The 21,796-nt window shown below is 34.9% G+C and overlaps 1 protein-coding gene across 1 annotated transcript; it reads right to left on the reverse strand.

Annotated features, from left to right (window-relative positions):
• Positions 1–1,271: 1,271 nt before the first annotated feature.
• On the reverse strand, positions 1,272–14,831 carry LOC132549601 (ras-related and estrogen-regulated growth inhibitor-like). The gene is made up of 5 exons (XM_060213547.1): positions 14,415–14,831; positions 5,897–5,953; positions 4,372–4,445; positions 3,924–4,131; positions 1,272–1,794 (listed from the first exon to the last, which is right to left on the reverse strand). Exons 1-5 carry the CDS (start codon positions 14,551–14,553, stop codon positions 1,613–1,615), a joined length of 660 nt encoding a protein of 219 aa, XP_060069530.1. The 5' UTR covers positions 14,554–14,831; the 3' UTR covers positions 1,272–1,612.
• Positions 14,832–21,796: the final 6,965 nt, after the last annotated feature.

The following is a 21,796-nucleotide window of genomic DNA, read 5'->3' on the forward strand; positions in this document are numbered from 1 at the left end:
TGATATGTGACTATATATAGCCGAACCACTTTCTCTTTGCCATTATTTGATGTTTGTGATTAATTAACATGGAATACGATTGCTCATGATCTTGATAAACGATGGACCGGTCCCATTTTAAATAAAAATTTTCGTCTATATCATGGACAGAATTAAATTTTATATGCATTTATATATACGATCAATTAAGTAATAGCAACAGTATGGACAATGCGAATTGTCAAATTTTCGAAGCAATCTACACCTTTATCAAGACACAAATATTACATAAATTACATCACACACATGGACCATAAAACAGATATAAAGTTATAAATCTAAATCGAGAGCGGTGGATAATCCCTTCGGCCGATGAACGCCGAAGGCCCTTTATATGCATATATATATATATATATATCTGAAGAGATGCATGAATATGTTATGCAAACCTTCACCATTGTAGGGTAGTGTTTCTTTTTGCATGTTTTAAACTCCTTTGACTCACAATATGAAATTGTTTGGTCTTGTCATTATAGAAAATGTTTCTAATGTGGAAACATTTCAAGTATAAAGAAAAGTGACGCCATGACAATTTATCAAAAAATGTTTTTATATTAAAAGCAATGTGTTGCACGTTCATTAAATATCTCGTCTTTATCGATATTTAAGGTTTACATACGTAAATGTGTATGTGTATAGATAATTATATTGAATTTGTAACTAGAAGTTTTTGCTTCTTTTATTTAAGGCATAGCAGTCCAAGATGTTCAATACTAATATTTCTCAATACTGCTTTTTTTCCGGAACTGCAGCTGAAAGACTTCAAAGTACATTTGATTATAACCATCCTTCATTTACAGTACTTTTTATATAAATTCTGTTAAGTATTGAGATTATCAGGTCTTACCAAGTACGTGTCGGTTTTTTCTGATACTTTATTCTGTTTTAAAGGGAATGTGACCAAATACTATTTGTTTACATAATCTCCTAAACACCTGTAGTGAGAAAAAACTCAGTATGTCAATCTAACGCTAAATGTTTTGTGGTCAGTTAAGAGCGCGGGATGTAGCAAGTATTTCTTACAAAATCGAACATTTTCCGTCGACATGAATTCAGAAATCAAAAGAAAATCCAAGAATGGACTAGATGTAACATTTCCAGGATCTTAACTAATCACTCTTATCACATTGACCAAGTTCGCATTTTTGTCGTGTATTGTTTAAAATTGTGGTAATGTCATTTACAAACGTCAATAAACCGTAAACTTTTATTTGAAATAAAATAAAGCACAGTAACAATTCATATACATTTAATAATAAATATAAATATACACATATTCTTTCAAACAAGATATGCTGTAATCGTCAATCTTCAGACCAAGATTTTACATGGTAATCTGTCCTAATCACAAAAGTGTTTGTAATGCACACGTTGTTCCTGATAACTTGGGCTACTCACGCGCTGTAATGAACTCCGCGGAGATAACCCTTTGTCTGTATCAAGCACAATATGCTATCACCACTCGTACATGTTACTCCTCAGAATCTAATCTTTAAAACGTGCACAGAAAAGCGATATTGTACTTTTTGTGCAATTTTACTGAGAAACATGATTGATCGATGTCAGGATGATGTCAGGATGATGCTTTCTCCCGTCCAAAAGCACCAAACACTCGATCTAAAAATGTCCTTGACCTTCGCTTGAATTCGATGACCTCTCGACAAAGGGCATGGAAGGCTTCTGTCACCTGACTGACATCCTCCGAAGCGGAAACCTCCACGAACGTACATCCGAATTCTAGAGCCAGTTTCTCACCTGTAATTTAAAAAAGGGAGCTGATAATAAAATGATTTTATGAAAGTCTATTATGGAATGTGTGGATTATAATTTTTTTTTTTTCAAATTTTTGGAATACTGAAAATTGTCAGTCTCTTTAAATGAGCAATCATTTTGAAAACTACGCAACTTAAATAGATTATTGAAATAACACAAGTGAATATCACATTCCACCTGAAATTATTCAAATATAGCCGTGTAATGAACTATGATACTAATTCATTTAGTCCCATGTAAAACTTCATTACAACCAATTTATAATTTATAAGATTAGCTGCTGGTTTCCTTACAATTGAACATATATGTATACAAAGCGGAGAAAATAGAACAACACAAGTTACTTTAGAAACGAAATATTTTCCATATACGGAAATTATTTACACTAATCAAATTACTTACACTGTTATGTATAACAGATGACACATGGTTGATATAAACCAATTTAATTAAACTATTTTCGCCAAAAGAATCACTGGTCTATATAAGTCTATGGAAAGCTGTTGCACACAGCACTAACAGTACAGGACATCTTCTGACACCGTGATTAGTGCAAAGGCAGCATAACAAAAACTGAGATTACTACCGAGGAGTTTTGTTTAAAAAATCTTCCCATGTTCATTTAACGTTAAGTGTTACTTCGTTCGAGTGTTACATCGTATTTCGTTACAGCGAACTAACACATGTACTGGAATGAGGTAGATCTTAATCAAAACACAGCGGTTTATCTATTCGATGTACTGTAACAACGCAGGGGACGGAAAGGGAAAAAGTCTATTCTAGATATCACCCCCTACTAAAATAACAAGCAAAACTGCAAGTTTCTGTGTCCAAATATTATCAAATACGCAACAGTTTACATCACGGCTAAGCAAACACAAAATGGCGTCAAGCCAGCAGTAAGGCGATTGGAAATGATAGCAAAACAAACGCAGTGACACGCGTTATGGGTTTCGGATGATGCTTGGTCTGACAGTTAAAGAAACATTTGTTACGTTTTCATCTTGGCTGATAGATTAATGGTGGTCACCTGCTGGGCACGTTATACTCGTGCCAGTTAATGTAGCACAGGGTTAAAGTGAAAGTACAAATGTATATATAACTGGCGGTCAGCGATGGGTAGTGAAACCTGCCTTGTATCATCACATGTACAGATTTCCAATCCTGTGCTTTTTTCGATGTTTTAATTTTTTAATGAGATAATCAATATTGATTCTTTCTTACTTGTCTTTCTTGTCTTTTTTTTTGAAAATTATGGAACAAACTTTATTTTTGTTTAGAGATATTATATTCGATGTATAATGTGTCACTTTTTTGTGAATTTGTTTTCACTTAAAATATATTGACGAAGAAACCTCTTGAAATTATCACTTAAAGATGCATATTCAACCATGATGTGTGCCATGTTTGCGCCAAACTGTGTTTCACACCACAATAAATCACATCTGGGAACAAACACTTTCTCTAAAAATAGAAACAATTCGACCCCGTAGGATACATTCGGGAAATCCCGTCGAAAGTTAAATTGACGTCACGCCAACAAATTGAACAACCAAAATTATTTCCGCTTGGGAATAATCACGTGTAGATTTCTCCACTGCTAGTTATAACATAAAAATTAATTTTAAAATAGATATAAAAACTGAGATATTGATTATAAAACAATCTACATTAATAACTTTGAATTTTCTACCAGAATTTAGCGGTTGATAAAGTTCTGTCTCGCAACCAAGCAATGTATGTCATCTGAAGGGCAACTAAGCTGTATGCCGATACAAATTCTTGAAATCTAAAATATGATTTTTCTTTTTGTTTTCAAATTTTTGTTTGATTTCAAGTTATAAAATAACAATGAAATATGCATGTACAAGTAGAAACAAGAAAATGTACACAAATGAATAAGATCTTTTCAACTTGTTTGCCGCTAAATACAATTATGGTGTTGTCCTAATCCTCCTTGTTACTGATAGATGATACTGTTTGATGTATTACCATGTACGCAAATTATTGAATTCGGTCTACCCTATGAGATGTTTCATTAATACAACATTTACATGACATATTTTTCTATAATTATTATATTAAATGATTATATATCATCCGTAACCTACCTTCATCTTTTGTTACTTGACGCATGTGCGCCAGATCACATTTGTTGCCAACCATCAAGATTGGCGCCGGAGAGCCTTTCTTGGCGTCCTCGATTTTCCGTTTCACTTCCTGCAAGGCGTCAAATGACTTCCGGCTGACAACAGAATACACTAACATGAAGCCGTCGCCCCATCGTAATACGTCGTCACGTGCTCCACAATCTTCTCTCTAAAAGTACGACAAATCATGCACGAAAACTGGTCAGTTACGAAAAATATAAAGTCTAACAGAACAGAAAATAGTGTTAAAATTCATACTAGTTAAAGTGTTAAGAATTGAAATTCAAGATCGAATGTTTTAATGAGTTTTGAGTTTTTTTCTTTAAATACAAAAACCAGTGACGGTGTAGAACTAGATAAGCATTGAACATAAACACATCAGGCACAGCCTTACGGCGAAATTGCTTACGTTTGAGATTGTGTCAAGGATTTCGAATGTAATGGATTCTGTGTCGACCACTGTAGTATATTTGTATTTGGATTCTGCAACAGAATGAAAATAACACTAATAACAAAAGCAAAAACGCCTCTACATGTAATTATGGGAAAAACGAATTATAGTAGGATAGATTAAAAAAGATATTTGATTGGTTAATTTAATGCATGGCAACCGCACCAATTTGACCTGTCTGGAGATAAAAAGAGAAGCTTTTCCTAAGTCAGAGAATACATAACAAGTATGTCAGTTTCTTTCAGCAACCAGCCTTCGATATTCTTATAACTTACATCAAATGGCGATGAGTAATGCTATGTACATACATCTGAAGTTTAATATTTTAATTGAAGGCTTTACAAACTGTGTTGATGTTTCAAGAGGCACTTTTCGCTTGGGTTTGTACAATTTAAATGACTATTGCAGCCAACGAAGTGTATTTTTGCGTGGTCTTAGACAGTTCTAATGATGTGCCTTAACTAGAATATCACAGGGTGTATGAGGTGTTAGACACATGCTAGCATGGATTTATGTAAATGGTGTGATGTTAAATATTCGACCAGCGCCGGTTTAAACGTGGGCGTTGATACATTACCTTGAAGTGACAGAAAACTAATGATTGATTAGGGTCCTTTGACCTTTGTACTGTTTATATGTACAGGTGCAAATTGTGCATGTTATGCGATCAAAGACCGGGATGTTCAGGTCTGTAACAGCGTATGTATGTTCGTCCCACGTGCGTTGTGCGAACATGTACGTACCACCTACACTTACCAACAGATGGTTAAGGCGTACAAGCACGTGCAAGCTACGGAAGTAAGGAAAATAAGTAGCCTTACAAAACACTTCACTACACGATATCGCTCGCGTGGCGGACCGATCTCCTTGTCACGTTGATACCGGAACACGGTAGCAACCAAATGCATATCATATATTTATAAGTACGAAACAATGGCCAAATAACCGAGTTTATATATTTTGTATTTACAAATAAGTTATGTGTTAAATGATACATCCGGCAGTAAATCAGTAAACATGAGGTTCCTAATTTAAAATTGATGTCAAGCGAATTGTTCAAGAATTATATTTTCTATACCCAAACTTTTCTAATGAATTGAAAATTTAGAAACCGTTATAATAGTGAATGATAGTAATTAGAAATGTCTACGACTCCACTTATCTCTTGATCATTAGGCCCATCCCTCAATCTCGGATAATGTTCAGAATTAATCCACGAATTTATGACGTTGATGTTTAACTAGCAAATACCTTGAAATGGTGTTCTATTGACGGAAATTCGGATACATACATGTGTTCCTCATGTTTCTTACAGACTTTATCAATTACCATGCAGCCGTATGGAAATGCCTTTGATTTGAATGCAGATATTATCTTAATGAACATTTTACACTCTATTGTATAAAGATGTGGGGGTTCTTCTCAAAGGTCATGCTGGTACGAGTGTATATCCGAAACGACGAGCCTAACCCACTATACATACCTATTGTCTGGTCGTATTCTCCGATAAATCTCTTGGTCAAAAACCGGACAGATAAAGCTAGAAAAAACAAAAACATTTTCAATTAGGGAGAACAATATCCAGTAAATATGTTTAATTTAAAAAAAAAATATGTTAAGGATGTTGTAAATCTGTCGTTAAAGTAAGTTATTGTAGAATTAGATAACAATATGTCGACAACAGATGGGAGTATATTAAATTAAAGAAAAACATCTCCAATAACCTTGTGGGTTGTAAGATACATCTATAACATGTCACTTTATTGTAAAATAATATATTTGTTGGGCAACTTGCGTGTTTAATACAGAAATTACAAGTATAATTACATCTCGATAAGTCTGCTTATACTAGTTCGTGGATCAAGCGTGACCACGGAATCAACGAAAATATCACCTCAACGAAAATTAACGATTTTACAGTACACGGTATACGTGCATAGGGTTTTGTGAAAGGACCACGGGAAATGCCAGGGTGATAGAAACAAACACAAACCATCGAACTCATATGAGTTCGACTGAATAGGTATTCCAATGCAATAAGGACAAAAGAAAATAGCATTATTCGGACACCTGACAGCAAGGCCGAAATCATATACCTAGAAATTCGCTTCACTGTGCCTAACTACACATTCAACACTAGTTGGATATGGGGACTACACATCGACATTTGAATCAGTATGGTGTTAGTGATGGAGATAAACCTGGTATCTCAACAATGGAAAATGCAACTGGAGGCCAAATGGAACAAGCATTTGTGAAAATTTGAACAAGATGTCATATCAAAGAATAATTATTCTTTTTGTAGAGAACAAATATTTATGACGTATTTAACACATGGCAGTATCGTATAAAATGACTGTAAAATGAAGCTATGTTGAGTCTGCCTATAATGAATAGAAATACTGTCTGTTTACTTATTTTCTATATATACACACATGTATCTGTTAACCTTAGTATCAGTATACAAACAATCGTGCGTCATTAGGTACCATGGTACGTGTATCAAGTCACTACATTCAACCACTACCGATGTGAGATTTGACAGCAAGCAATACACGTGAAATGTATATGAATGAATTATCTATATAAATGTGTGATGGAGAACGTTGGGTTCAGAAAAATTGCACGAAATGCTTGTCAGAACGTAAAGTCAGACAAGATGGCGACGCGCGCGGGATTCCAAGCGACTCTGTGTATGTTGTAGACAGGTTTCGGGAGCAATGACATTTATTTTGACCCCAGACGACTTGTCTGTCTTTTCTGCTTAGGTAGAGCAATGACTGATATCATCTTTTCTCTTAAGTATCCAAAATTAAACCCTTTTCACCACTGACGTATCCTAGAGGGAAGAAACATCTGTTTGGTGTAGTTCTAACTTTTAATTTGTATTAAAAGATGTTAGTCATTTGTGTATCTTTTGTACAATCTTTATTCTACTACTTCGGCCATTTTGGAAATGTTTTTGCTTTTTCCGATATTTTAGAAATTAAAGTGTATTCTGCAAACTGGACAAATTGAAAACTTAACCCTCCGATGAATGGGCACTGTGTGCTTAAACATTTAAAAATAAAGAGGCATACATTGAAATAATGTTCTAAATTTGCACCGAAAATTTAAATTATTGCACCATCCACGAAAACCTTTCTTAAAACCACACAGTTTTATTAGTGTTTCAAACATACCGAGTCAGCTTGCAGCACTGTTTGATAGGAATGGAAACTATGCACTGCTTATTGGATGAAATGGTAGCAAGATAATCTTTCAAAGTTATTAATTTATGAAACATTGCTTCATAATTTCGTCGAAAATGTTTTTTAATATAATTTAAAAGCCATGATACATCTAAGCTTTCACTTTTCCTTGGAATTTTTACGACTTTGTTTATGATTGTAAAACGAAATCAAATTCGTTTCAAACAAATGTTTCAAACGAATATTTCATGAAGCTAATTATAGCATCGTTAACACTTAAAATAACACTGAAAATGGTTTAACGATATTGAAAGAGGTAGTTAGATGTATTTAGCTGCAATGGAGTCTGCTCACAAAAATGGTAAAGGGTTACAAAACACATTCCAATCACATATATTTCTACAGGTCTGCCAAAATGGTCAAGAAAAACGCTCTCCACGAAGGAGGTAGCTTCAGATCAGTATGACCTTTCCAATATCCAAAAGGTCATGACCTCAGAAGTAGAGGTGTAAATCACCCGGATGTTGTTTATATACTATAAACAACGAGGAATGTAAACATCCTGTGGAGGGATGCAGTGGCTTTCGTCAAGTAAGGTAGTTTACTCGCTACACCGAACATAAAATCGTTTCAACTATCATGATTCACTTGGCTGAGATTTCATTTACCAAACTGCCTAATCACACAAGTAAAACACCGTGGGTTGAAGACAGATCGATAAGGAATGCCCATCAGTCACAAGAATTGCATGAATACAACAATTAAACGCGCGTGGAATTTATCTATATGTTGCTTCATTTGCATATATACCTTATACCTGTTGTATATCATACTGTTTTTAGCGATTTCAAAGAATTTCTGTCCTGCTTTTCTGCTTTCGTGACGTTTCAAACAACATTTTATGTAACATATACAACAGTTCATCTTAAGGTAGCTTACAATAAAAATGAAATAATGTGCTCTAATTACTATATTTTTATTAAATGTTTTATCGTAATATCGATAATAGTTACTATTATCAACAAGAGTAAAATTGTCAAAGTCCGCATTACGGTAAGTAACATGACGACGTGTTTGAAAAAATATTTTTTGTTTATTTGCTATCCTATCATCCCCTGATCTGTCAGTGCTGTGTATTATTACATATCATGGCAAGGATATCTTTCAACATGCTTTTGCATTATCTCACATCTGCCACGATTTAAATACACAAAAGAAACCGTCTACCGAAGGTACGTTGTTCTTTTGACATGTTAAAAACAAAAACGAAAAAAACCTGTTCCATACATGTTATCTGGCAGTTGAATATCTAGATGAATAATTTCATGTCTGAACTGATACACACCAGGCCTAACCTAGAGATACAGGGTACAGAGAACGTTATATTATATAACATATCCCTTACTGGGATCTTATTGTAGTAAAACACTTGATATCTTGGAACCCTGTGATCATTGTGAACGAGTCTGGCAGAAGTCGAACTCAAGCTTCACTTATACAAAGCTAAAATAGATTCCTACACCTAAAATATACCTGTAAAATGCTACAAAACTTCAGGGTAATCATCTGTGGTTCATCAGAAAGGTTCCTACTCAATCTACTTTGTCTGAGGGAATTGGAACAGGTACTAATCTTACTCAACAGGGCCATTTGTTTAACGTTACCTGATTGATTGCACATGATATCTGTTAGATGATGCACTGTCATAATAAATATATTTTACGATCAAGAAACATCAGTACGTGTTCGAAAACAATAAAAAGATATATGCATTCAAGTAAACATCATTTTTGATCGCTGCATCAAACCTTTTTTTCTCTCCGTAATGAACTTTTTCTACAGCTTTCAGCTTCTTTTTCTGAGGTTGGTACTAAAGTACGCAAGGAATTAAGGGTTAACATTATGTCGATTTGAAGTTTTATACAAAATATGTTTTTTACGATAGATTAATCAATGAAAAATCGGATCAAAGCTTTGGTCGGTAGATATTGTTCCTGCATCCTTCTAAATAGAACAAAAAAAAAAACCGCTTTGCTTGTATTGACAAATAAACAATGTGAGCGTTCTTGCATCCGTTCAAATCGAAAAAAATATTATCCTTGTTTTTTCACTTCAAATTTGGTATGAAATATATTTTAGATTTGGATACCAAGGCTTCTGGACCAAATATCATCTATATCTTTTTTAATGTTTGATAAACCACAGTTGATATTTATTGAAAACAACAGCACGTGATAAGAGGTCTTACATACAATGTACATGAATGTACTTACTTCATGCAGTTTATATATCTAATTTATATTTACATTCATAGTTAAACCAGTGCCATAATTAACTAAAGTAGTTCTTTTTTTATATTTATAATGCCCTTGTGATATATAGTTGTTTTATCGGTAGATATAACTATACAATTTTAAACAATTATTCCGGATGAAACCGTTTCGGTATTTAATGCTCGCTCTCAGATTTACAACAAATGTGAAGTCGTATATCCAGTAATTTCATATCCGAACAAATGGAGAAATTTCATTGTTTGCCAAAACCGAGATTCGTTTCAGACTTTATCAATAAAATCCGGATTCAGTGTTATTTGTAATCAGCGTTTATAGTGACCCAAAATTCGACATTCTGCATAAAATATGGCGGCGATGTTTCTTCAGTTTCTAGTTGGCTCGTACCAATGCGTAGTAATTTCTCAAAGAAAATAGTTCCTTAAACAAGTAAACATTTTAAGTTGTAATGAGGTATTAGCAAATTATACAAATCATTTGAACAGCATGCATGAACGATTACTTAAAGTCAATTCGAAATTTGATATAAATTTAATTGAAATTTAATGAAATATATTTCTTTCAAGGAAAGTATATCTACATATATCTATATTCTGTAGTTGTCTATTCTACGTACTAGGTTGAATACAATAGAACCGGCACACTCTTTTAAGAGTATAAATCACTGTATTGGAAGGTATAATTTGTTTACTTGTGATTCCCTTGTATTTAAAAATGGTCTTCCGTAATGTCTCGGAAATGGAATACAACAATACATACTCGTACGATGTCGATGCTATTGTTCTAAATATGGGTAAAGACTTTTCACAATGTCTGCCTACAGCTGTATACTCCTAACACTCAACTTGGTTGGTCGTCTAACCTACACGATAATTGTAAAAAAGATACACAAGTTGATAGCGCCTTTCAATACAAATTTAGACTTAATAGATAGTATAGTGCCAAACAATGAGCTAAACTGCATCATACAGCTGTTTCGTCCTTTTATGACTCAGCAGTGATGATAAGGATACAAATTTTGAAACTCGGGAATCGACGGATTAAAGAAACGAAATGGTAAAATCTAGATGGAAAGGTGACTATATGATGTGTGTAATACCATATAGTGTGGTTCTATAACGCACTCACCTAGGCGCCCGGGGTCCGATTCCTGGTACGGACATAGAAAAAATATTGGGTGACCTAACTTACCACATAGGTACTGAGGTTTCCCCTCCCACAGTAAGACCCTTAATGTGTCTTTATCCGGGTCAACAAGAGTAACTACGCTGGAAAATTTTGTCTTTTAATATCCTTAACATCAAAATAAAATTTAACAAGGAATCCTGCGACAGATTTCTGTTTCGACTTCAATAACTAGGAATTAATTGCATAAAGTCAACTACATTCATCATCTGACGAACAGTCACTGACAATATACATTATCATATGTATCATAGTATTGGGATTCCTTAAACATTGTTACTACTGTGTAGGAAGACTAGATCGTAATTAACCTTGACTCAGGTGTAATTAAGGCTATACCTTAATTAAAACCAGATGTATGACGGATATAATCGGTCTAATGATATCGTACTGTTGTCTGGGCAGAGGACCTAGTATAAACGTTTAGAAGTATATAATGATAGCTAAAAAATTGTGCATGCTTTTATTTAGAGAGCGAAAGCTGTATTTGAATTACCTTCTCTGCTGTAGTATGAATGACATATCCTGCTTAAAAATATGTTCCAACTTCAGCAATAAATATACTTTCATTTCCTCATTCTTTATCTGATAAAAAAATCTTTTTTGCGCAGTCCAAAAAACATTTGAAGAGGAATCATTCGTCCTTGGAAGGTATCGCAGAGAAAATAACATTGGATCCAAATTGTTTGTCCCCACGATGTCGTGAAGACGTCATAACACGGAGCTTATATCCTCGACTCAATGTACTTACCTCTGTATTGTATATATATATATGTCTGCACACTTATAAGCATATGTCAACAACCTCACCACACTTCATCGACAGTATCGCATATGTTTTCTTTAGCAATCTAAACAATTTAGCGGCAAATTGTAAGGAGCCGCTGTCTACAGTCTTTTGCGCTCAGTTATTGCCGAAAACTACAGAAGCAGCGAGAGTTAATAGCAAACCATTGTCAATTAAAATAAACGTTCCCTAATTACAGAAATAGCCAAGTGTGACATAAATAAATACATGTATATGGCTACTGAACGAGGTTTACCCCCTCCCCCCTCCCTCGAACAGCTGTTATTTCACTCCATATTAATGAGTTACTGTATCACAACGGCTGTTAGGGGGATAAACAGAAAATAATCACGAAGATGAACACGCAACTTGATAACTCGAGAGAAAAAAAATACAAATAACAAAAAAGTTAACTCCAAAAATATCTCCAAGCTGATAAAAATAAGCAACGAACCATCAGTAGCACCTGGATTTCTGATAGTTTGTATTTTGATTGTAATTGCAATGTGCAAATTTGCGTAAAGAAACTTCCGAACTCAATTTATACCAACCTTCAACATTCTTTCTTTTTCTACTGATTTTTATCGGTTTGCACATGCGCACTCCTAAAATAGATGGCGTGTTGTCTTTGTTTTCTCTGATACATGTCAGAGTTTTACACATGTTATGACTTAACACAGTTTAGGGTGATTGTAACTATTCAGTTTTTCACGCCGCAGTCGACATTGTAATTATATAATTATGAAACATATAATATGTATCTTACTCACTAGACGAACAGGATGTTAGAGACAAAAGAATGTTTGTCGAAAAAGAACGCTTTAAAACATTGTAAGCGAAATTATTTCATCTTTATTCTTGAGGAATCTGTGCCAAGAACTCTTCTGCCTTAGAGATTCTGATATAAGAACTGATTATTTGGTCTCGTAAACGTAAATATTAGATTATACAGGTACATACTAACGAACATCTTTTTGATTTAATGTATTGTTTCTGTCGGATTTATTAACTTGAGATTTCATAGAAATCAGTAAAAATCAATAAATCGGTCGATAAACCTACAAAAAAATCAATCAACGACTAAAAAATGCTGAAATATACCGTTATAGGCCAACTACTCTTTTCGACGATTTGTATGAGAGGGTAGTGATTTTATCTGTTCCATTACTTGTTAAAACTCTGTCTTTGTTTTATGTTTGATGAGAAGTGCTTGTTATTGCGCAGTTATTAGAGTGTTCCTATTGAGAACCTTTGACCTTTCGGTAGTTTAATTGCTACATGAATACATGTAGTATCTATAATCATTTCATATTTAATGCATGCACGTGCGAGAGATATAAGAGTGAACTGATTTAAGACTTATTGCTACTCGGCCACGTGTTTCAGATTGTAAAATAACCATAGAGTGAGAAGGAGACAGAGCAGCGAGTGGAATAAGGATGAGGAGGGAGTTTGTTTATATACAATCACAAGCTGATAGACAGAGCCGACTAACGAAATGGCCTTTGACCAGAAATGAGATCTTTTTGGTCAAGAAATGTTGTTTGGTAATGTAAAACTGGTACGTGCGGCGAAGAGTTCTGTTTTTATGGCTTGTGTATTCAGGTATTTAAGAAACTGTTGGATGTCTAGTCTGGACACGATGTTCATGTTTCGGGTTTTAGTGAACTCAGAAAGAAGGCACGCTGATAAATTGTTGGGTTAATTAAAATACATACGAACCCGAATTAACCAATAAAATTTGGACTTGTATTTAATTACCTCTAGGCACTATGACACTACAATGGTAGTCCGATGCCAAACATTACCAGGCGAGGGGTATGAAAGAGGAGAGAGTCATGGGGCTAGGGTATCCCTCACGTCGTCTTCGGGCCACATGAGACAAATAATTATATCTCGCACCATCTTCACTCTCACCATGTTTCCTGTACATGCCTTGGATCGCTTCCCAGCATCACAGTTTCAAATAATCACAAATTAATTGCTAGCAAATGTGTGGTGCATATAATACGTAGCAAGTTAATGAAAGGCATCGTTATATCGCCCAGCAGTTACGGTTCAGAAGGTACTCAGCTTGGGATACAAAAAGGTAGCAGAGGAGTACTTGGTTAAACATAAAGATGAGTAGAGGAATTGCGTAAAGAGCGGATGGTCAAGGCCGAATGTATTCACTTTTGTAGTAGAAAAAAACGGGGACTTAAATCACTAAGCGTTCCCTCACGGAAGCCTTACGGCAGCTTTGGGAACCAATTAAGATCGATTTGACATGTGGCATTTTAATGTCCGTAATAGCACGGTTGTGTTAAAATAGGGTGCTTGTTAGGGTTATGAAAATTTGAACTTGCGGCGCGTGAAATGCTGTCATGCTTCAGTGATAAAGATAAGGCTTCTTTTGCCATGTTTTGTGCTGTAAGTAAATATTGAAATAAATTAAAAAAAGATAAATAGATAAAAAAAAATAATAATAATAAAAAAAAATAAATAAAAATACGTCATACTTTTTCTCACACCTTGCTGTTTTACGTTTAGTAACATTTTTAGACTTACCACTCTTTCCTGTTCCCTCGTGTCCCAGAACAGCGATCTTTGTATCACCAAAGGACGACTTTTTCCTCTTGAGATACGGTCGGAGACCCGCCCCTGTGCCTCCCGTGGGAGAGTCGCTGAGACCGCCCCCTCCGCTCATAATGTAACCGGGGCACTACACAGGTGTGAGACAAGTCACACACGTAATCACCAATCCAAACTTGTAAATTGTCGGACCATCTCCATTCAGGAATTCCTACAGTTACGATTCCATGATTTTAGCAGGTGAAGTATATAGGAGCACAGAACGTTAATGGACAATGCACGGCTCTGCTTGTTCCTGAAGGATTGTCGATGCCATTACAGACCCCCTCTCTCTCTATCCGTGCACTATTTATACCGCTCTAACACCAGGTGCCGATAGAGTGAAGTGTTCCCTTGGTATATACACCTACAGCTTGATCCTCCTCCTCCGTCTCTGTAATCGTCATTACCCCACTAGCGTTATCTAATTGTCTAATCTTCATTGTACCTGACCGCGCTAAATCATACTCATAAGCAGCCGTCTGTGATGCTTCGCACAATAATCCGATCAAAGGAGTGAGAACTGATAGATACCTGGCGTTGCTAGGATGGTTGGAGAAGCTCAAGGCACAAATTGGTAGAATTATTAGAATTCAGGAAATACCTAGCATTTTACACATAATTTTGCATTTTTAACGTCTAGTCTTTTTTTTTAGCTTTTACAAATACCGAAACTTAAATATAAGACATCGTCTATCAGACTCGTGACCCATTAATATTACATATATTTTTTTTATTAATTTTTCTAACATATCAAAATTATATTTCAATATCACAATATAACAACAGGTAAAACCTCCTTATAACATGCATTAAATTCAAAAGGAAAAACATCTTAAATTTACCCTTTAGTGAAGCTACCTACAAAACAACAAATATTGTTTTATATAATTACGGTTTTTTTCTATACTAATGAGAAATACAAAATGTGTAACAACATTCAGAAAACGTTTCATCACTATCTCTGCTTATAAAATTGTTTTTAAAAGTATGGTGTCATAATACCAATTGACCAATCAAAAACAAGTTTTCAGATAGGTCATTTAGCTCCACCCATACTGGCATTTGCAAGATTTGGTTGTATATGACCATGTTCTATCTTTAGTTTATAGAATAAGTGACCAACTTCCCGACATTTTGCCTGTTGTTTCCGTGGTTGCATACCTTGTTGTCATGTGGGAATGTGACGCTGGTAACAGGGACTGGCCAAGATTACATGGCGGGTGTCGTCGATGAAGTAGAAAACGCTTACTCTTATGGAACATCTTGTCCTATTATCATTGTGCGTTTTCATGCGTCTCCCTAGTTTAAGTTAATTTGATTCTGGATTATAATTCTATTTACATCTTGGTATTTGATTGTAGGTTTTGTCATCTTACCCAACCATGTTGTTAACCAGACGCCATTTAAATGCCGATGTTGCGTGAATTATATTGGGGTCTCGATAACGATTTAAATTATATTGTGATACATTAATGTAAAGAATAAAATTGCAGAAACAATTATCTAAATTCATCTTATATAACTTTTAAACATATTATCGATTGAGAATTATTAACATAACAGTAAAATATATAATTCACCACAAATTTGACTGAAAGAAAGAATCGCCTTTGTGAACGTTAGTGTTGTTAGGTCTTTCCTGGAGGGTCGTTTTACCTGTCGACACAAGAACTGCGAGAAGCTAAATTGAATAGCACAGATAGTTGAAATTCTCAAGGTTTCTGGCGAATTAGCAGGGTTTGTAGGTGTCTGTGTGTAATCGTAATATCAGTCTAGTATCTGTTGGTTGCTGAAGGTGATATCTGATTAACATTGACTGTTAAAGTCTTTCTAGGTCACCACTTTATCTATTACTGCATTGATCCCGAAACTTTCCCCGGAAGCCAGTGATAGCTTCGATCATAGTTATCGTAATTAAATCTTTACACAATTACGGAGTTTGATTTCGGGCCGAATAACTGTAAAGATAGTTGGTCCCGAAAACCCATTTTTTACGTCTGGTTTCAAAATATGATACACAGCCTGTCAGAGCTATACTTTTGATGTAATTTTAATCATTATATATATGAGTGATGTACTCAACTGAGCAACGTTGTTTCGTTTCAGAAAATGTTCTCTTTCCTGCAGAGTCAGGAAACACTTGTTGCTCTATGAAAAACACTTTTTATTGAAAAATGATTCCTCATAAAGTACAATAAACATATATTTGCTGCCGTGATTGCAACAAAAGCAGTATATTTTAAAAAAAGAAAACGACAAGTATCTATCATGATGTCATAATGAACTTTGCCTTTCTTTGTTTTTTCTTCGTCTTCCATTTTTTCATACAAATTTGTCAAATAGATAATTTTTTACCTGTACTGATCAATAACGTTTTGCAAAGTAATAGGTTATTATTGTATCATTTGAAGTGACAGCCATCATCGTTTTTTCGTTCAGTTCAATATTTGTCCTCAGGATTACACTATTCAAATGAGTAAACACTGCACACATCCCTTACAGATCGGTTGTCATGTCAAACCTGTAATGGTGCTATAATGGGTATAGGTAAAATAGAGTCTTTTCCTTTTGGTGACGTTTTCGCGTTGATAAAATCTTTTGCATTTTCTTTACAATTTGGTGACTGTTTTTACAGTTTCCAGGATCCGTTTCCGAGTTAGAAAACCAAAAGTTCCAAGGTAAGTGCTCACTTTAATATTCTTAATTTTTCAGGTGTTTAGTTTCCGCGCCAAATTTGAAAATAATGTCCATGATCAATACGGCAACCTACTTACACTTTAATCACATTGAAATGTCCGCAACAGGACGTCACAACCTACCCACTCACATTATGTAAGGTTTGAACGTTGATTGTCTGAAATCGCGCTGAATCGACGCCAAGTTGTGACATTCCAGACGCTAAAACATCACTTCTTCCTAAACGTAATTAGATGCACTATTTAAGCGACTTCAGAAAATCATTTTCAGTCATAATTTCGCTCTGTTTTTCACACTTTCCTTAGAAATACATTACATTTAGTGTATATTTCCCGTCAGTCCTGTGTTGCAAAAGTGGTTCCCTTTCGACAAAAATGGTTCCGTTTCGAAATTGTTTGTGCTGTATTTATTTAAAAGTGTCAATTAGGAATCCGAAAATACTAATTGTTTTGATTTCAGTTGGACAAGTTAATGTAACTGATATACATCAAATATTTTCTTGTCATCACGAACAAAATCGTAGTAAATTAACTCACAAGTTTGTCAAATATAGTGATCATCCCTCACCACACCCGTTGAATTCTATGCACACGTTATGGTTATGATGTCTTATTAGCATTATTTTGATAAACATGGATATATTAAGTGATGATTCAAATCAAGGATTAGCACTTTTATTCCGTTTAGTTTAAGAAATCATAGATTTAATGGAGCAGTTCGAAATGTTTCGTGAACGCTCGCGCCAAAGTACCACGTGCTCCAAATAAAAAGAGTATTACTTATATTTAACACTAACACCATTCAAAGAGTCAAATACATTCACTTGTGTAATCTGTGTTCCTTACGAAACAGATATTCACAATTGTCGTTTACTGATAGCTCAACTCCACCCATTTTCTCTATGACAGTAAAAGAAAAAGTTCCTTCATTTTGACTATTAATTCACATAAATATAATTCCTTTATAATGAAGTTATCACGTCAGACCAGACAAGTGTATTGTCAAATTTTCGAGTAATCTGCTCCTTTATAATGAAGCTATCACGTCAGTACAGACAATTGTATTGTCAAATTTTCGACTAATCTGCCCCTTCACAATGAAGTTATCACGTCAGTACAGACAAGTGAATTGTCAAATTTTCGAGTAATCTGCCCCTTCACAATGAAGTTATCACGTCAGTACAGACAAGTGAATTGTCAAATTTTCGACTAATCTGCCCCTTCACAATGAAGTTATCACGTCAGTACAGACAAGTGAATTGTCAAATTTTCGAGTAATCTGCCCCTTTATAATGAAGTTATAACGACAGCACGGGCATATGAATTATATATATGTATTTGGCATACATTTGAAAGTGATGCGGCAGAAGTGGAAAACAAAGCATTGTTTTTACAGGTATATGTACGAGGTATGGGACACGTTCTACATTTACACAACTGAGAAATAAATTACAATTTGTGGCAATCATAAATTCATAACTAAGAAATTGAAAACAGTAAAAGTACAATATGATATCCAACATGGCGAGTGTCGTCTCCAGAATTACCTGCCCTGTCCAAAATTACCTTATTGCAGTAGTGATACAAACGCACAATGCGATAAACCATAGTTTATTGGTGATATCAACATATCCAAAAATATATAAACGATAGTTGTCTAATGACAAAAAAAAAAAAAAAAAAAATATCAGGGACATTGACTTAAAAAGCATTGAGGCATGGTATGGCGCACATACGACTTTGTCTTGTAGCACTTCGTAACCTTAATATACTAACACTTCAAGTTGATACATATAAACAGTACATATTATGTGTATGGTTACCAACATACATGTATATAGGTGTTTGATGTTGCAACAATTAATTGCTTAATATATCGCTCGACACTGAAAGAAATATGGCACAGTGTGCGATACAATATTGGAAATAAAGCGAGGAACTGTCACTGAAATACCATAAACACCAAGAAGACGTTCAGCATCAGAAATAAAGACCAAGTGTGAAACACTTCCAAGATAAGACGGAAAGACAACTGTTCAAAGGACAAGTCATGACACATTTACTTTATCTAATAGCCAGTTCGATAGAAATTTTATAAGTTGTAAATAATGATTGTTTGTTAAAAAAGTAAAGACAGGTCAATTGTCCGTAGTCGAATCGATTTCCATCTCGAGCGTTTCTAATCATCCTTTGCGTGTGTAATTCGTAATTTTCATAGATGTGGAAGTGTTAGGGTATGTTTTTGGATATTCGTGTTTACATCTCAACAAATGAATTTGAGAGGTTAACATACAAAACACGTATTATCGATTTGTGTTCAACGGAACCCGAGTCGTACATCATCGATCAAATTAATCAAACGCTTGTCACATAGGTCTGGACAGAACTATAATGTCTGTGTTTACTCTATTGCAGAAATTCCTCCATTTCTCATATTTTGAGTTTAAATTATTCAGCGATCTCAAAGCTATAACAGAGACACAATGTGGACCAGTGGATGGTAAATATAATGGTCAAGGATACGCATTTCGTGGAATTCCTTATTCACTTCCACCCACGGGGAAAAGATGATGGAAACCGCCGATTCCACTCAACAAACAAGCTGGAAACTGCTGGGATGGCATTTTCAAGGCTTATGATTACGGAAATACATGCATGCAGAGAAACATGGAGAACCATACAGACTTCATAGGGAGTGAAGATTGTTTTAACCTCAATTTGTGGACGTCTAACACTGATAGTTATGCTAACCATCACGTGATGGTCTGGATCCATGGAGGACGTTTACAATACCTGGACGCTAACTGGCCAACTTACTGCTCCTTAGAGCAATTAACACGTGATGCTAACATTGTGTATGTTGGTATGAATTACCGTCTTCGTGCATTTAGGTTAATGACTCTAGAATTGTGGTAGGAGCATGCGCCATCCAACACTTCCAGCAACTATGGAATAATGGGGAAAATACTAGCGCTGAGATTGGTTCAAAATAACATTAGAAATATCGGTGGAAATCCAGACTCGAAACGCGATATATTTTAAGGATGTGTGATTCAATTCATTTAAAAAGATGACATAATTAATAACAAAAATTCGCTCACGATTTGACTATTCAACCAGCACGACCCCTCCCAAAGATGGATATAGCACAAATCCAATGAATAAATATTCGATAACAAGTAATCGTAATGTTGATCTGGGAAAGGACCTGTCACAATGTATTGATACTCTGATAAGAAAGCATGTTTTGTCGTAGAGCTTCGATCTTTTGACATTATTAAGCTATAGGAAATGTTCTTAATTCAAAAAAAGAGATGATATTCGCTAAAAAACATCTTAACAGTTTCATCAAAAGCGAAGTTTGCTGGTTGTCTCGAAGAGACAATCGGATCACCCACTCACTCACGATCGTTCGTGACTATAGGATCAGAAATAGTAATAATAATAGAACATTGACAGTTAGAACCAATATCGATGTTTTCTCTTATTTCAGTCACATCAGTCATGTGTCAAAGGCATTTCCGGTCGAGAGTTTAAATGAGGGAATTTCAGAGTCGATATTTAATTCCACCTTGAATAGATTATTTAACTGGAGAAGTAAAGAGAAAAGTGTCATCACGTATCGTTTCAGTTATTTCAAACTTTATTGAAAATTCAAAGGCCTGAAAACCTTTCTATATTATCCCCTCGGAGATAATCGTTTAAGAATCCGTCTTAAATTGTGTCACATACTTTCAATACAATCTTTATCAGACCTAACACATTTCTCGAATGCAGCCATCTACCTCTAATCTAAAACTGACTCCGAATAGAGGTATCTACCTCTAATCTAAAACTGACTCCGAATATAGCCATCTACTTCTAATCTAAAACTGACTCCGAATATAGCCATCCACTGCTAATCTTAAAACTGACTCCGAATATAGCCATGCACTGTTAATCTTAAAACTGACTCCGAATAGAGGCATCTACCTCTAATCTAAAACTGACTCCGAATATAGCCATCCACTGCTAATCTTAAAACTGACTCCGAATAGAGGCATCTACCTCTAATCTTAAAACTGACTCCGAATATAGCCATGCACTGCTAATCTTAAAACTGACTCCGAATATAGCCATCCACTGCTAATCTTAAAACTGACTCCGAATAGAGGTATCTACCTCTCATCTTAAAACTGACTCCGAATAGAGGTATCTACCTCTAATCTTAAAACTGACTCCGAATATAGCCATGCACTGCTAATCTTAAAACTGACTCCGAATATAGCCATCCACTGCTAATCTTAAAACTGACTCCGAATAGAGGCATCTACCTCTAATCTAAAACTGACTCCGAATATAGCCATGTACCAATAATCTTATAACTGACTTCGAATATGGCCATTATTCGGATGACAGATAAGTTGGCTCGGTAATGTCACTTTTAAAGACGTTATATAGAGAGAACATTGACAGAATTTTGATACTCTCTGGATGGGCAAAACGGATTTATGCCATAAAGTTATGTAATTATATGATTTATTTATCAAAATTGCGAATAATGCCGTATGTTATCAATAACTTTAGATAGTAAGAAACAATGTGATATGGTAAACTTGTGATGTTTCTTTGTATTAACAT

The sequence above is a fragment of the Ylistrum balloti genome, unplaced genomic scaffold, assembly GCF_031769215.1.
Source record: "Ylistrum balloti isolate Yb309-2 unplaced genomic scaffold, AGI_CSIRO_Ybal_v1 Utg369620, whole genome shotgun sequence".
Lineage (NCBI taxonomy): Eukaryota > Metazoa > Mollusca > Bivalvia > Pectinida > Pectinidae > Ylistrum > Ylistrum balloti.